Source organism: Symsagittifera roscoffensis, chromosome 2, assembly GCF_963678635.1.
Source record: "Symsagittifera roscoffensis chromosome 2, txSymRosc1.1, whole genome shotgun sequence".
Lineage (NCBI taxonomy): Eukaryota > Metazoa > Xenacoelomorpha > Acoela > Convolutidae > Symsagittifera > Symsagittifera roscoffensis.
The window spans coordinates 29,299,692-29,315,334 of record NC_087063.1 but is presented as its reverse complement, the minus strand read 5'-3'; the positions used below and the strand labels follow the sequence as shown (position 1 = coordinate 29,315,334).

The following is a 15,643-nucleotide window of genomic DNA, read 5'->3' as shown; positions in this document are numbered from 1 at the left end:
GACCCTTTGCGCGGGACAGGTCGAGAGTATAATTAAATTTTTGGAATTGCAAGCTTTGCTGAACAAATATTCATTAAAAGCGTACTAAGCTCATGATAAATTAACTTTTTTTTCCATTATCAGTGTTTTTTTTTTCGGTTACACATGTTAGCAGTCATTCACTTACCAAGCACTTTCAGCAGTACTTGTGGCATCACCTGAAACACATTGAAACCGGATGAGCAACTAAATGGAAGGGACATACGGTTTCATACTGAAGTACCAAATGCGAATAGACACTGAGCATATATTATTATGTAGCAAGATTACACCTCCACTCTAAGTATACAAATATGCTTGGTTGGTTTGCCTTGTTGAAAATGCATTAACCCAGCTCCATCAACCAAACTAGTATCAATTGCACTCTTCCTCCTCCCCCTTTCCCCTAACTCTGTAATTTTCAAATTGACCTGCCCTTCATTTTTTCAAAAATCGATCTGTCATAACTACCTTGATGCACTATTCCATTTGAAAAAAAAACATAGTAAGAATCAGAAAAAAATAAATCTATCATATGAACGTGCTTCAATGATTGAACACGGTTTCAACAATTATCTACAGAAACTTTCAATCATAAACACCAAGACACTATTTTCTTCCACAAAAAATTCGGCTAATTAATGGTAATTTAAGGGCTTTCGGCAAAGGTTCACAACTCAAAATAGCTGATCTAAAAACCGAATCTGAAATGTGTCAAAGTTTCTGCTGGCTTCACTGCTGCTGCTAAATACTTATTACTTACCCAGAGAGCGTCTGGGAAATTGTTCTCTAAGTTCATGGTCTGCTCGTAGAACATCTTCTGGTCAGGAATGCTTTGCAGCAGTGCCACTATCTTCCCTGAAAACACACCAAACACTCTTTCCTTATATATAAAAAAGATAGCAGAGCAATATACGGTAACATTAAGCTATCTAGGTCACATACACATCAGGGATCCTGCAAGAGTTCTAATTTATTGAAAACTCTAAGATCTTCGAAGACTTTCTCTTCGAACAAATAGATTGTGGCATCACTCCATAATGCCATGCGTTACAATAGTCATTTTAATAGATAATGTAAGTTCACCTTGATATTGAGTTGGAGCTCATGCTTTTATTTATTTAGCTATGTAAACATTGATGTTTAATAATATCAATCATTGGAAAACTATACCGAGGTACAAATCAATAAACTAGAAAACAAACAAATTAATTATTCCAGTCAAGCTCTCACTTGCGCCGATCGACTAGCGATATTCCACAAGCTGAGAGTCGAAACCAGCAACCTCCACAGCAAAATCTTAACCGCACGAGACATATCTAAATTATGCTTAAAAAATAATTATACTTGATAGCCAGTAGCGCCAAATAATAATCATACAGCTCGCAAATAATAGCAAACGACAAAATAGCGATGTTCAGGCAACCCCTAGACACGCTATACTATATAGTGACAATCGCAGAAAGTTCTTATTCTGGATCACCAAGTCATCTGCAAATGAAGACTAAGACTCAGAGACATTAGTGTCATCCGCCTCCTTAAGGTGGCACCGGCTGTAGCGAAATGGATGAAATTTTCCTCGCCCACAGTGTGTCCTGCACTGAGCAGGACCTGGGACAAACAAACACTCGAGCAGGCAAAGAAAATCACTAACTGCTGAAACAGAACAGTGCAATAAGACCTAATTCTAACAGTAACTCTAAGATGTGGGCATCAGAGTAACACAAAATTGCAAGCTGAGAAAGGCAGGAAAAAAAGACAACTTTTCTGGCCTGACAACTTCTTCTATCTAAATAGCATATATGGATTGTGGCTATATCACCACAAGTTCTAGCAGCAGCGAAATGGTTTATCAATTAAGCTATTGAAAAAGCAGGAAGAGAAGTGGATCAAAGGTTCACAACGACAAAACACTTAGTAAATACCAAAAAATTGAATCAAAAGCTTGCAGTAAACTGATACTGTGAATAATTAACTCCCAACCACAAAGGTGAAGTACGGAATTTTAGCACACACTGATCATAATCACAACAAAAGAAAAGCAATAGCTGTACTTATCAGAAACTACTCTTAAATTGCCACAGTTAGCAAATTCTCTTGTGCTCCCCCTTAAAATCGAGTAAGCGCTATGACTTATCATTAACTACATCACAAATCTGAATATCAATCAACTATAAAAAGATGGCACACGCGCAAATTTCGGTCGAGCCATACGGAGGAACGGAATAAGATTTTCCGCAGTTTAAACAATTGTTCCAAGGATATATCTGAGAAGCAGGAAATTGCTTCCAGTCAACAAGCGAACTTCTTGCAATTACATCTACCGAACGCCCGAAAGCGGCACTACAATTCTACCATAATCTACCGGCAGCAATCAGAGCGAGCTAACGTACAGAACAGCCTGGCAGACCTTAGACCTTAGGAATCATTTTTGCAACACTTATCTTCAAGAACTTCACGTCCCAATAGCAGATACGGTCAAAAAACTCTTTGACAGCTTAAAAAAGCGCAACGAAGGTATCCTATCCCCGACTTGCCTGCATTAGCCCTGATTGACAGTGCAGCAGCAGACGCGGCTAAAGAAGCAGCCAAATTTCTAACGCGGGAATCGCAGAAAATATGACCACCCGAAAGACGGAATTCATGAAGTAAACGGCAAAGTCTCGGAAAAGTTAATGAGAGCTCTCTCAAAACTGTCCACAAATCAGGAACAACGGGAGAAGCAGCCCAACGAAACGCAATCACAGACCACCGAGCAGTCGATGAAACAGTCGGATGGATCCGCCTTCAGAACAAAGCTAGAAAACCACAAAAGGTCAGTTCAGTGGTTACCAACATAACCCAAACGATTGGTCTGGACAAGAGAGAGGAGGCAAACGAGGGAAAAAAAAAATCGGAAAAACAAATTCGGAGTTGGCAAAATTCAAATTACATCATAAGGAGGGTTGGAACTAACTATACGCAGTGTGTACATCGCATACGTCTCAGACCCGTTGTTTTACATTATCAACCAAATGATGTCGAACTAATTGACACAACAAAACTTGAAACAGATCTATCACTCGGTAAATACCAAAGTGAGCCAGGACTTTTCGATGACTACGGAGGAACAGCAGTAGCACCAGCTTCTGCAGGACCAGAACTCTCTCCAGCAGCACCCCATGTGGCACCACGACCGATCCCAAAACCAGCCCCCCTCCATTTCTGGATCAGCTTCCAGCGCATGCAGCAACACACATGCAAGAGTTACCATCTGCCCAGCATTGACGAGCATAGCCCTGCAGGATTAATCAACAACGACTCGGATGCTGAGGGATATAATCTCGACGAATTGTTCTGAAAACCGCAGCCAGTTGTAAGTCGAAAGGCAGCAGCAGCAGCCGCCAGACCCCGGTACTATCGCCAAACTCGACTTAGCAATAACGCGTCAACCACGATGATGCGGACTTCGAACAGCGAGCAGTCTATGTACACGAAGTGGTTCCTGTTACGTTTCGCGCAAAATCAACTACGACAAAATCGAGCAAAAATAAGATGTGGACCCGGCAGATTGAAAGAAAGTAGTTTTCAGTTTAATCAACAACATTTTCGAGAACACGAACATCAAAATAGTCATTTACCTACAAGGAAAGCTCAGGATATCACCTTAGACTACTGGAGCATGCATTTAAACCACTCCTAGCTCCAAGCATAGCAAATTGATGGTACTGCATTTGAAAAAACGAAATTGAAACAAAAAAAATGAAATTTGGAAAAACTCAGTTGTTTAACACACAAAAAACAACACCATAGTCACTGCATATAAGTTGCAACGGTTTCTGACTAATAGTTAAGCCTAAACGACTTATCAGACCTCATGTAAGAAGTCGCTCTTCAAGCAGATTGCAACTTCATGAAGATCTCAAAAAATCCACCTGGTGCCTTCATATTAAGATTACAAAAAAGCATTAGTGGGCTCCATCGTCAAAAAAAAAAGATTGCAAAAATTTCGAGGCCACTCATCACTATGACCCTAATGACAATCTTTCGCGAAGATGGTCAACTAGGAGGCAACTACTTTATGAAGATCTCGAAAATGCACCTGTTGCCCACGTATTAGGATTACAAAAATAGCGATAGCGGTAAGGGACCTCGTCGAAACAACAAATAAGTGGAACAAATTGACACCATTCATCGCCAGTGCCCTGATCAGAAACCTGGGAGAAGTCGGTCCACTAGGAGATTAAAACTTCATCATGATCTCGAAAAAACCAACTGTTGCCCACGTATTAGGATCAGGAATAAAAAAAAAAGTCCGCGGAAAGCCGTCAACAGTGGTCAATCTCGTCATTTTTTTAACGTTATCATCCTCCAGGGCTCAAATGAGGAGCCTGCACAAATTAGGTCTCCTAGAAGGCCAAAATTTGGAGAGATACATCGTTTACATAATTCCAGTGTATTGAGATAGGCAAAAGCATGAAAATTCGAATAAACCCTTTTAGAAAAAAAAAGATCCGAATGCGCCAAAAATTTTTCCATTTGAATTGTTAGGACAACCTTAATAGGCTGTCAGAGATACGGAAGAAATGCGTCGGAACTCAAAAGATACGATAATACACTAAAAACATCAAGAACTGATGGGTGAAAAATCTGAATTTACCAACTTTAATTCTAAAGAGGCAGCAATTCGCGAGAATCAATCAAAGGAGTGAAGTCTAAGTCTTTCTAGAAGAATTAAAGACAAAATAGCAAAAACTCAGACTCCGCACAAAAGACAATGGTTGAAAAAACATTCTTGAAAAATTGGATTTCTGTCTTAGCAAAAAAAATAAGCCTATCATTTTCGTTCAGGGATTAAGGCCAGCAAGAGGCTCAGAACACCTGAAGAAAGAAACGAAGAAGACTATCTAAACCAATCAGATACAATCCAAAAACGAACTTTCACCAATAAGCATGTAAACCCAAGTACAAACTGATCTCTTTGTAGAAATAATTTGACAAAAAAATCACAGTTGAATTGTTGGAAAAAGATTCACACTTAATGAGGTCAAGCGATAAATCCATCCGCCTCATTTTACAATACTTCAGCAACAACTCAACTTGAGCATCAAGGAAGCACAACAAATGTCACGCAAGGAACGTCAAACGAATGGAAAACAAATCAGCGATACGACGAACAGAAAAATAATCATAGTCAGTTACACAACCTTAGAAAATTTGTGTAAATTTAGTTACAGTTGACAACTGACATATCAAGATATCATTATCATCTATCACTTCACTTCCAAACCCAGACTAAAGGTGGCTTAGCAATTATCTGTTCTTTAAACTAAATGCAATGACGTCTCTAATGGTATAAATTAAAGTAATAACATGTTCTTTTTGATTATTGAGTCTTTTATTCTATTGTGATACAACTTCAGATAGATCGATTTATTTCGAGACAAACATGAAAGTATATATTTTGTCAAAGCTAGCTGAAAATTTTTTATGTGAGCTATTGTAAATGTATCTAAGCAAAAGCTTCAACTACCCGCGAACATATCTTCTTAATATATTATATAGTTAACCTTGATTTTGAATTGGAGATCAATTTTTTTTATTTAACTATGTAAACATTGATGGTTATTATTACAAATCATTGGAAAATTATACTAAAATTAGGAAAACTAAAAACCAATTAGTCAGAAAACAACTGAATTAAACATTCCAATCGTGGTCCAACTTGCGCCAATCGACTAGCTATATTCCAGAAGCTAAGAACCGAAAACAGCATCCTCCAAAGCAAGATAAGTTCTAACCGCTCGATCCAAATTATGGTTACAAAATAATTAATAACAGTAAACGGCAATATAGCCGTGCTCAACCATCCCCAACACACGATATATTATATAGATGAAACAAAAAACCTGCTAATCCTAAATTGTTTAGGCGAATAAAAGTTTCGGCGGGGATTCGGCTACTTCGCAGGCCTGCTAGCCCGGAGAAACGTTTCAATAAAAAAAGTACCATAACTTTTTATTCAGCTACCTGACGCGCTGCTAAGAGAAGACATCACGTGCAGATCCACGTCTAATTTCTCTTCCACAGCTTTGCAGTCTCCCCCTCCGAAATGTGACAGACCCCCTGTCCCACTAGTTCCATGAGATTCTCCCCCATCATGGCTCGAGCTCCCAATAGAAGAACGTTTGCCACTCAGTTTTTGTCCTGGGAAGGGATTAACGCGTGGAAGGTTACGGGGCTGAAGACTTATCACAGCTGTCTAAAATTGAAGTAGATTCAAGAGTGACTGCTCATATGAGGTCAAAAATTCTTGCAGTGTGCCTTATATCATCGTTTTAGTTCATATGATGACACACGATTAATATTGCAACAATATAACCATGAATGTTCAAATTACCTCGTTTTACATGTTGCAAACTTGCCTCGTTTTTTGATATTATTTGCACCGGGGCCTCACTTTGACTTTTGAACTTCTGCTCTTCTTTACAGCGGAAAAAAAAGAAAATGCTCCAAAATAAGCTCGCTAGAACTTTTCATTTTACCTCTTTTTTGATAAAGCAACATATACAGAGAATAAGCACGTTTGACAAAAAAAATATCTACAAAATGTATTTACTAATATCAACAAATACAGCGGGGGTACGTACAGCAGTGATTCTCCATAGAGATCGAAAGTGCGGCAAGATTGGTCGTTTATGGAGCTAGTGGATAAATGGTGTGAATTTAATCAAGTAAAAAACACCCCTAAATTGCGTTCCGTAGAGATTTGAGAGTTAAGTTTTCGAGAAAATTCAAAAAGATCCACAAAACTTACAAAATTCAAAAATTTGACTAGTCTGAGGGCCAAAACTTTTGATTTTTGCTCTTTTTTTCAAACTCTTTTACCAATTAGGCAAAACTTATGAGCAAAAGCAATTTGGTCGCAGTCACTTATGCAGGGGAGCTTTTTAAAACAGTTCTATCCATTGAAATCAAAAACTTATTTCGAAAAAACGAAAAAAAAAATTGAACTTTCCCACACTTTTTCGAAGGCTGTAGACAGAGAGGTCAAATAAAAAATTACTCTAGGGACCAAACAAAACTCAAAATTCTCAAATTTGAAAATGAACTTTACAAATCACTTTTTCTGGAGGGTGCTGAAACTTCCTGACAAAAGGAAACTAATTTCAAAGGAAATATGAAGTCAAGGCAAGTAAAATTACAAAATTTAGGCGTAGATCAAGCACTACAAACACCATTAAAAATGCGCGTAAAAAACAACTTCAAGATGTGACAACTAAGCCGACAACAGATAAGCAGACAAATAATTGGCCGACCATTTTTTTGGAAACAGAATACTTCCGATTTTAAAAAAAACAGGTCCTGGTCAGACTCGAACCGGGGACATTTGCCCTGCCAGGCATATTCGTTACCCCCAGGCTAAATTAGCCAGGAACGCTAAGAAAGCTGAATATATTATGAAACAGGAAGAGATGAGTTCATACGTCCAGATGAGTCCTGTGGACAAGGTTGTTTGCGGGAAAAGTCTAGTTATAGAGCGGTAATTTGCTTCACAAATGCAATTGTTAAAAGAATTTGAAAAAAAAATGCAAAAATCAAACTTCTCAAATTTCAAAATGAACCTTAAAAATCAAATGAACTTAATAAATGTAAATTCTTGTAACTGATTAACACTTGATTTTCGACCACGGTATGCAGAAAAAGGTACTTTTTGGACCAACATGACTGCGACTGATAACAACTTCCGGAAGTACAATCTATTTTACTAGCAAGTGTGGCAGGAAACTATAAGACTAGCTAACAAGCAGAACTTGAGACATGCTAGACGGATATTCAATTTAACGTTATTTGTTTAAATTGTGTTTGAAAGATTTGATATGAGCTTTTATTTTCAGTTAGTAGCCATTAATTCAATATTGAAAAAAAAAATGTTTCGTTTTTCTTTTCAATAGTTTCAAGGTTTTACACAGAGGCTAAGCTGAGCTTCAACTTGCGAGATACAATAGAGAAAAAATAGAAAACCTTTTTCAAAGGAAAATTTTAAAGCTGCCGAAAAAACTAGATTATCTGAATAGAGCTAAATTTGAGGAAAAAAAACATGCCAAGATAAGAATATGAAATCAGCATTGAAAGAAAACTTAACAAGCGAGAAAAAAAACTATAGAACCTGAGCAGAAATCGTTCCAGCAAAAAAAAACTAATCAAAAATTTCCGAGTCTCCTTCCTCGAAAATATAGGCGAAATCATTTAGGCAGAATAAAGTTTTTAATCGAAAAAAAAACAACAAAAAAGAGAGGAAGTCAAACTCTGTATATTACAAACATCAGAAGTAAATCAAAAATTGAAGAAAAATAACAATTTTCTTTTGGAAATTTTGATTATCTTCCCAAAAGAGCTCTTTAACAATTAATTAAATTTGCTGAAAAACTGATTTAAAAAAAATACATTTCTCAAGCAACTATACACCATAAAATTGTATTCAAGCAATTTGAACAGCTCTTTTAAAACTGAAAATAAAAAAGAATTTGAAAAAGAACCAAACAAAACTCAAAATTCTCAAATTTGAAAATGAACTTTACACATCACTTTTTCTGGAGGGTGCTGAAACTTCCTGACAAAAGGAAACTAATTTCAAAGGAAATATGAAGTCAAGGCAAGTAAAATTACAAAATTTAGGCGTAAATCAAGCACTACAAACACCATTAAAAATGCGCGTAAAAAACAACTTCAAGATGTGACAACTAAGCCGACAACAGATAAGCAGACAAATAATTGGCCGACAATTTTTTTGGAAACAGAATACTTCCGATTTAAAAAAAACAGGTCCTGGTCAGACTCGAACCGGGGAGATTTGCCCTGCCAGGCATATTCGTTACCCCCAGGCTAAATTAGCCAGGAACGCTAAGAAAGCTGAATATATTATGAAACAGGAAGAGATGAGTTCATACGTCCAGATGAGTCCTGTGGACATGGTTGTTTGCGGGAAAAGTCTAGTTATAGAGCGGTAATTTGCTTCACAAATGCAATTGGTAAAAGAATTTGAAAAAAAAAATGCAAAAATCAAACTTCTCAAATTTCAAAATGAACCTTAAAAATCAAATGAACTTAATAAATGTAAATTCTTGTAACTGATTAACACTTGATTTTCGACCACGGTATGCAGAAAAAGGTACTTTTTGGACCAACATGACTGCGACTGATAACAGCTTCCGGAAGTACAATCTATTTTACTAGCAAGTGTGGCAGGATACTATAAGACTAGCTAACAAGCAGAACTTGAGACATGCTAGACGGATATTCAATTTAACGTTATTTGTTTAAATTGTGTTTGAAAGATTTGATATGAGCTTTTATTTTCAGTTAGTAGCCATTAATTCAATATTGAAAAAAAAAATGTTTCGTTTTTCTTTTCAATAGTTTCAAGGTTTTACACAGAGGCTAAGCTGAGCTTCGCACTTGCGAGATACAATCGAGAAAAAATAGAAAACCTTTTTCAAAAGAAAAATTTAAAGCTGCCGAAAAAACTAGATTATCTGAATAGAGCTAAATTTGAGGAAAAAAAACATGCCAAGATAAGAATATGAAATCAGCATTGAAAGAAAACTTAACAAGCGAGAAAAAAAACTATAGAACCTGAGCAGAAATCGTTCCAGCAAAAAAAACCTAATCAAAAATTTCCGAGTCTCCTTCCTCGAAAATATAGGCCGAAATCATTTAGGCAGAATAAAGTTTTTAATCGAAAAAAAAACAACAAAAAAGAGAGGAAGTCAAACTCTGTATATTACAAACATCAGAAGTAAATCAAAAACTGAAGAAAAATAACAATTTTCTTTTGGAAATTTTGATTATCTTCCCAAAAGAGCTCTTTAACAATTAATTAAATTTGCTGAAAAACTGATTTAAAAAAAATACATTTCTCAAGCAACTATACACCATAAAATTGTATTCAAGCAATTTGAACAGCTCTTTTAAAACTGAAAGTAAAAAAGAATTTGAAAAAGAACCAAACAAAACTCAAAATTCTCAAATTTGAAAATGAACTTTACACATCACTTTTTCTGGAGGGTGCTGAAACTTCCTGACAAAAGGAAACTAATTTCAAAGGAAATATGAAGTCAAGGCAAGTAAAATTACAAAATTTAGGCGTAAATCAAGCACTACAAACACCATTAAAAATGCGCGTAAAAAACAACTTCAAGATGTGACAACTAAGCCGACAACAGATAAGCAGACAAATAATTGGCCGACAATTTTTTTGGAAACAGAATACTTCCGATTTAAAAAAAACAGGTCCTGGTCAGACTCGAACCGGGGACATTTGCCCTGCCAGGCATATTCGTTACCCCCAGGCTAAATTAGCCAGGAACGCTAAGAAAGCTGAATATATAATGAAACAGGAAGAGATGAGTTCATACGTCCAGATGAGTCCTGTGGACAAGGTTGTTTGCGGGAAAAGTCTAGTTATAGAGCGGTAATTTGCTTCACAAATGCAATTGGTAAAAGAATTTGAAAAAGAAAAATGCAAAAATCAAACTTCTCAAATTTCAAAATGAACCTTAAAAATCAAATGAACTTAATAAATGTAAATTCTTGTAACTGGTTAACACTTGATTTTCGACCACGGTATGCAGAAAAAGGTACTTTTTGGACCAACATGACTGCGACTGATAACAGCTTCCGGAAGTACAATCTATTTTACTAGCAAGTGTGGCAGGAAACTATAAGACTAGCTAACAAGCAGAACTTGAGACTGTGCTATACGGATATTCAATTTAAATTGTGTTTGAAAGATTTGATATGAGCTTTTATTTTCAGTCAGTAGCAACTAATTCAATATTGAAAAAAAATGTCTCGTTTTTCTTTTCAATAAAATCAAGGTTTAACACAGAGGCTAAGCTGAGCTTCGCACTTGCGAGATACAATCGAGAAAAAATAGAAAACCTTTTTCAAAAGAAAAATTTAAAGCTGCCGAAAAAACTAGATTATCTGAATAGAGCTAAATTTGAGGAAAAAAAACATGCCAAGATAAGAATATGAAATCAGCATTGAAAGAAAACTTAACAAGCGGGAAAAAAAACTATAGAACCTGAGCAGAAATCGTTCCAGCCAAAAAAAACCAATCAAAAATTTCCGAGTCTCCTTCCTCGAAAATATAGGCCGAAATCATTTAGGCAGAATAAAGTTTTTAATCGAAAAAAAATCAACAAAAAAAGAGAGGAAGTCAAACTCTGTATATTACAAACATCAGAAGTAAATCAAAAACTGAAGAAAAATAACAATTTTCTTTTGGAAATTTTGATTATCTTCCCAAAAGAGCTCTTTAACAATTAATTAAATTTGCTAAAAAACTGATTTAAAAAAAATACATTTCTCAAGCAACTATACACCATAAAATTGTATTCAAGCAATTTGAACAGCTCTTTTAAAACTGAAAGTAAAAAAGAATTTGAAAAAGAACCAAACAAACTCTAAATTCTCAAATTTGAAAATGAACTTTACAAATCACTTTTTCTGGAGAGTGCTGAAACTTCCTGACAAAAGGAAACTAATTTCAAAGGAAATATGAAGTCAAGGCAAGTAAAATTACAAAATTTAGGCGTAAATCAAGCACTACAAACACCATTAAAAATGCGCGTAAAAAACAACTTCAAGATGTGACAACTAAGCCGACAACAGATAAGCAGACAAATAATTGGCCGACAATTTTTTTGGAAACAGAATACTTCCGATTTAAAAAAAAACAGGTCCTGGTCAGACTCGAACCGGGGACATTTGCCCTGCCAGGCATATTCGTTACCCCTAGGCTAAATTAGCCAGGAACGCTAAGAAAGCTGAATATATTATGAAACAGGAAGAGATGAGTTCATACGTCCAGATGAGTCCTGTGGACAAGGTTGTTTGCGGGAAAAGTCTAGTTATAGAGCGGTAATTTGCTTCACAAATGCAATTGGTAAAAGAATTTGAAAAAAAAAATGCAAAAATCAAACTTCTCAAATTTCAAAATGAACCTTAAAAATCAAATGAACTTAATAAATGTAAATTCTTGTAACTGATTAACACTTGATTTTCGACCACGGTATGCAGAAAAAGGTACTTTTTGGACCAACATGACTGCGACTGATAACAGCTTCCGGAAGTACAATCTATTTTACTAGCAAGTGTGGCAGGAAACTATAAGACTAGCTAACAAGCAGAACTTGAGACTGTGCTATACGGATATTCAATTTAAATTGTGTTTGAAAGATTTGATATGAGCTTTTATTTTCAGTCAGTAGCAATTAATTCAATATTGAAAAAAAATGTCTCGTTTTTCTTTTCAATAAAATCAAGGTTTAACACAGAGGCTAAGCTGAGCTTCGCACTTGCGAGATACAATCGAGAAAAAATAGAAAACCTTTTTCAAAAGAAAAATTTAAAGCTGCCGAAAAAACTAGATTATCTGAATAGAGCTAAATTTGAGGAAAAAAAACATGCCAAGATAAGAATATGAAATCAGCATTGAAAGAAAACTTAACAAGCGGGAAAAAAAACTATAGAACCTGAGCAGAAATCGTTCCAGCCAAAAAAAACTAATCAAAAATTTCCGAGTCTCCTTCCTCGAAAATATAGGCCGAAATCATTTAGGCAGAATAAAGTTTTTAATCGAAAAAAAATCAACAAAAAAAGAGAGGAAGTCAAACTCTGTATATTACAAACATCAGAAGTAAATCAAAAACTGAAGAAAAATAACAATTTTCTTTTGGAAATTTTGATTATCTTCCCAAAAGAGCTCTTTAACAATAATTAAATTTGCTAAAAAACTGATTTAAAAAAAATACATTTCTCAAGCAACTATACACCATAAAATTGTATTCAAGCAATTTGAACAGCTCTTTTAAAACTGAAAGTAAAAAAGAATTTGAAAAAGAACCAAACAAAACTCTAAATTCTCAAATTTGAAAATGAACTTTACAAATCACTTTTTCTGGAGGGTGCTAAAACTTCCTGACAAAAGGAAACTAATTTCAAAGGAAATATGAAGTCAAGGCAAGTAAAATTACAAAATTTAGGCGTAAATCAAGCACTACAAACACCATTAAAAATGCGCGTAAAAAACAACTTCAAGATGTGACAACTAAGCCGACAACAGATAAGCAGACAAATAATTGGCCGACAATTTTTTTGGAAACAGAATACTTCCGATTTAAAAAAAACAGGTCCTGGTCAGACTCGAACCGGGGACATTTGCCCTGCCAGGCATATTCGTTACCCCTAGGCTAAATTAGCCAGGAACGCTAAGAAAGCTGAATATATTATGAAACAGGAAGAGATGAGTTCATACGTCCAGATGAGTCCTGTGGACAAGGTTGTTTGCGGGAAAAGTCTAGTTATAGAGCGGTAATTTGCTTCACAAATGCAATTGGTAAAAGAATTTGAAAAAGAAAAATGCAAAAATCAAACTTCTCAAATTTCAAAGTGAACCTTAAAAATCAAATGAACTTAATAAATGTAAATTCTTGTAACTGATTAACACTTGATTTTCGACCACGGTATGCAGAAAAAGGTACTTTTTGGACCAACATGACTGCGACTGATAACAGCTTCCGGAAGTACAATCTATTTTACTAGCAAGTGTGGCAGGAAACTATAAGACTAGCTAACAAGCAGAACTTGAGACATGCTATACGGATATTCAATTTAAATTGTGTTTGAAAGATTTGATATGAGCTTTTATTTTCAGTCAGTAGCAATTAATTCAATATTGAAAAAAAAATGTTTCGTTTTTCTTTTCAATAAAATCAAGGTTTAACACAGAGGCTAAGCTGAGCTTCGCACTTGCGAGATACAATCGAGAAAAAATAGAAAACCTTTTTCAAAAGAAAAATTTAAAGCTGCCGAAAAAACTAGATTATCTGAATAGAGCTAAATTTGAGGGGAAAAAATGCCAAGATAAAAATATGAAATCAGCATTGAAAGAAAACTTAACAAGCGGGAAAAAAAACTATAGAACCTGAGCAGAAATCGTTCCAGCCAAAAAAAACTAATCAAAAACTTCCGAGTCTCCTTCCTCGAAAATATAGGCCGAAATCATTTAGGCAGAATAAAGTTTTTAATCGAAAAAAAAACAACAAAAAAGAGAGGAAGTCAAACTCTGTATATTACAAACATCAGAAGTAAATCAAAAACTGAAGAAAAATAACAATTTTCTTTTGGAAATTTTGATTATCTTCCCAAAAGAGCTCTTTAACAATTAATTAAATTTGCTGAAAAACTGATTTAAAAAAATACATTTCTCAAGCAACTATACACCATAAAATTGTATTCAGGCAATTTGAACAGCTCTTTCAAAACTGAAAGTAAAAAAGAATTTGAAAAAGAACCAAACAAAACTCAAAATTCTCAAATTTGAAAATGAACTTTACAAATCACTTTTTCTGGAGGGTGCTGAAACTTCCTGACAAAAGGTAGTAACACAGCATATCATATATCACTTTCGTTTTTCATGAATTTGACCTTACATAAGCCTGAAGCGCCAGGTTGGTCTGCGAACGTCGTGCGGTGCGTCCATCAAGGTTTTCCGCACACAGTCTGTTACTAAGTGGCAGAAATAGCTCAAACTCAGGCACCACTGCCCCCACGCCACCACCGCCCACCGAATCCTGCTGCTGGTGATTCTCTAAACAAGATCCTGATTAAGAAGAGACGGATGCCCCCGCTTTCAAGCATTCGGTATCCTTTAGTTCTATTTTACGTTATATGTTTCCGTCGACTACCAGCAAAGTTTTTCTAAAGGCACCTTTGCCACAAATACGCGCTATATTTGTTCCAAAAAAAAAACAACAATACCAAACTCAGGGGCATAAACTTCATCTATCAAGCTAAGAGATTCAGGGCAGGAGTTTTACTCAGCAGATTCAAACATGTTGTATTTCAAAGGGGAAAGAATAATTCTTAAGTAAATTAATTGTACTTTGATTTTTGAGGATGTCATACGTGCTATTATTAATGCTATTATTATACTTCTATTAATCGATGTCTACGCAGGTCAACCATATCTCATTGCTTAGCAGACCACTGCGATGTTTGCTTCTTGAGTTTATTTAATAAGCAGCAAAGAATCTTCCTTACAGCTAGCTATATTTTGAATAGTTTTTTGACAATTTGTTAATTTGATCGTGTTAGAAAACAGTTTTTCTGTGAATCTGATTGAACTGTCGTTCAAGTTACTCATTAACATGGATGGTATCTATATATTATTTCCTATTTAATACTAATGAACTATTGAGTTTTCAGAGTCTCTGATTGGCTGCTTGGGTTCATGTCTGTCAGAAGATAATAGCATTCTGAGCAGGATGAACTGTCATAAAATAGGAAGATGGGTTGAGGGAAAACATGGTGTTCTGCACAGAAACCATTGTTTTAATTGAACTTAACTAGCCTTTATAAATCGAGAAGAGTAGAAACAAGTGCTGCAAGTGGTTGCTTCCGAAGCGCACCTGTAAACATCACAAACAATTCCATGCAAAATGCGTTATAAATCGAAGATGATTATAATAACATATAAGATATTACAATAAAAAACGGTATAATGCTTAATCTATGACAAACTGCTACCTGACTCAAATATACTGAACAATTTAATGAGCTGTCGATGCTAGTTTTG

At 35.4% G+C, this 15,643-nt stretch overlaps 2 protein-coding genes across 5 annotated transcripts in view; both read right to left on the bottom strand.

Moving 5' to 3' along the window:
* Positions 1-15,088, bottom strand: part of LOC134840753 (serine-rich adhesin for platelets-like) — a 181,998-nt gene extending 166,910 nt beyond the window's left edge. For all 4 annotated transcript variants that reach the window (XM_063856774.1, XM_063856777.1, XM_063856775.1 and 1 more), the window contains exon 1: positions 15,079-15,088. The gene's annotated coding sequence lies outside the window, so the exon portion shown is untranslated. The remainder of the gene's footprint in view (positions 1-15,078) is intronic.
* The window catches only part of LOC134839789 (uncharacterized), a gene marked incomplete in the record, with an annotated part of 166,686 nt that overhangs the window by 92,363 nt on the left and 58,680 nt on the right, over positions 1-15,643 (bottom strand). The window contains 5 exon segments of the mRNA XM_063855411.1: positions 167-197; positions 782-876; positions 6,028-6,259; positions 14,499-14,656; positions 15,419-15,476. Of these exon segments, the coding sequence (XP_063711481.1) occupies positions 167-197; positions 782-876; positions 6,028-6,259; positions 14,499-14,656; positions 15,419-15,476 (574 nt within the window).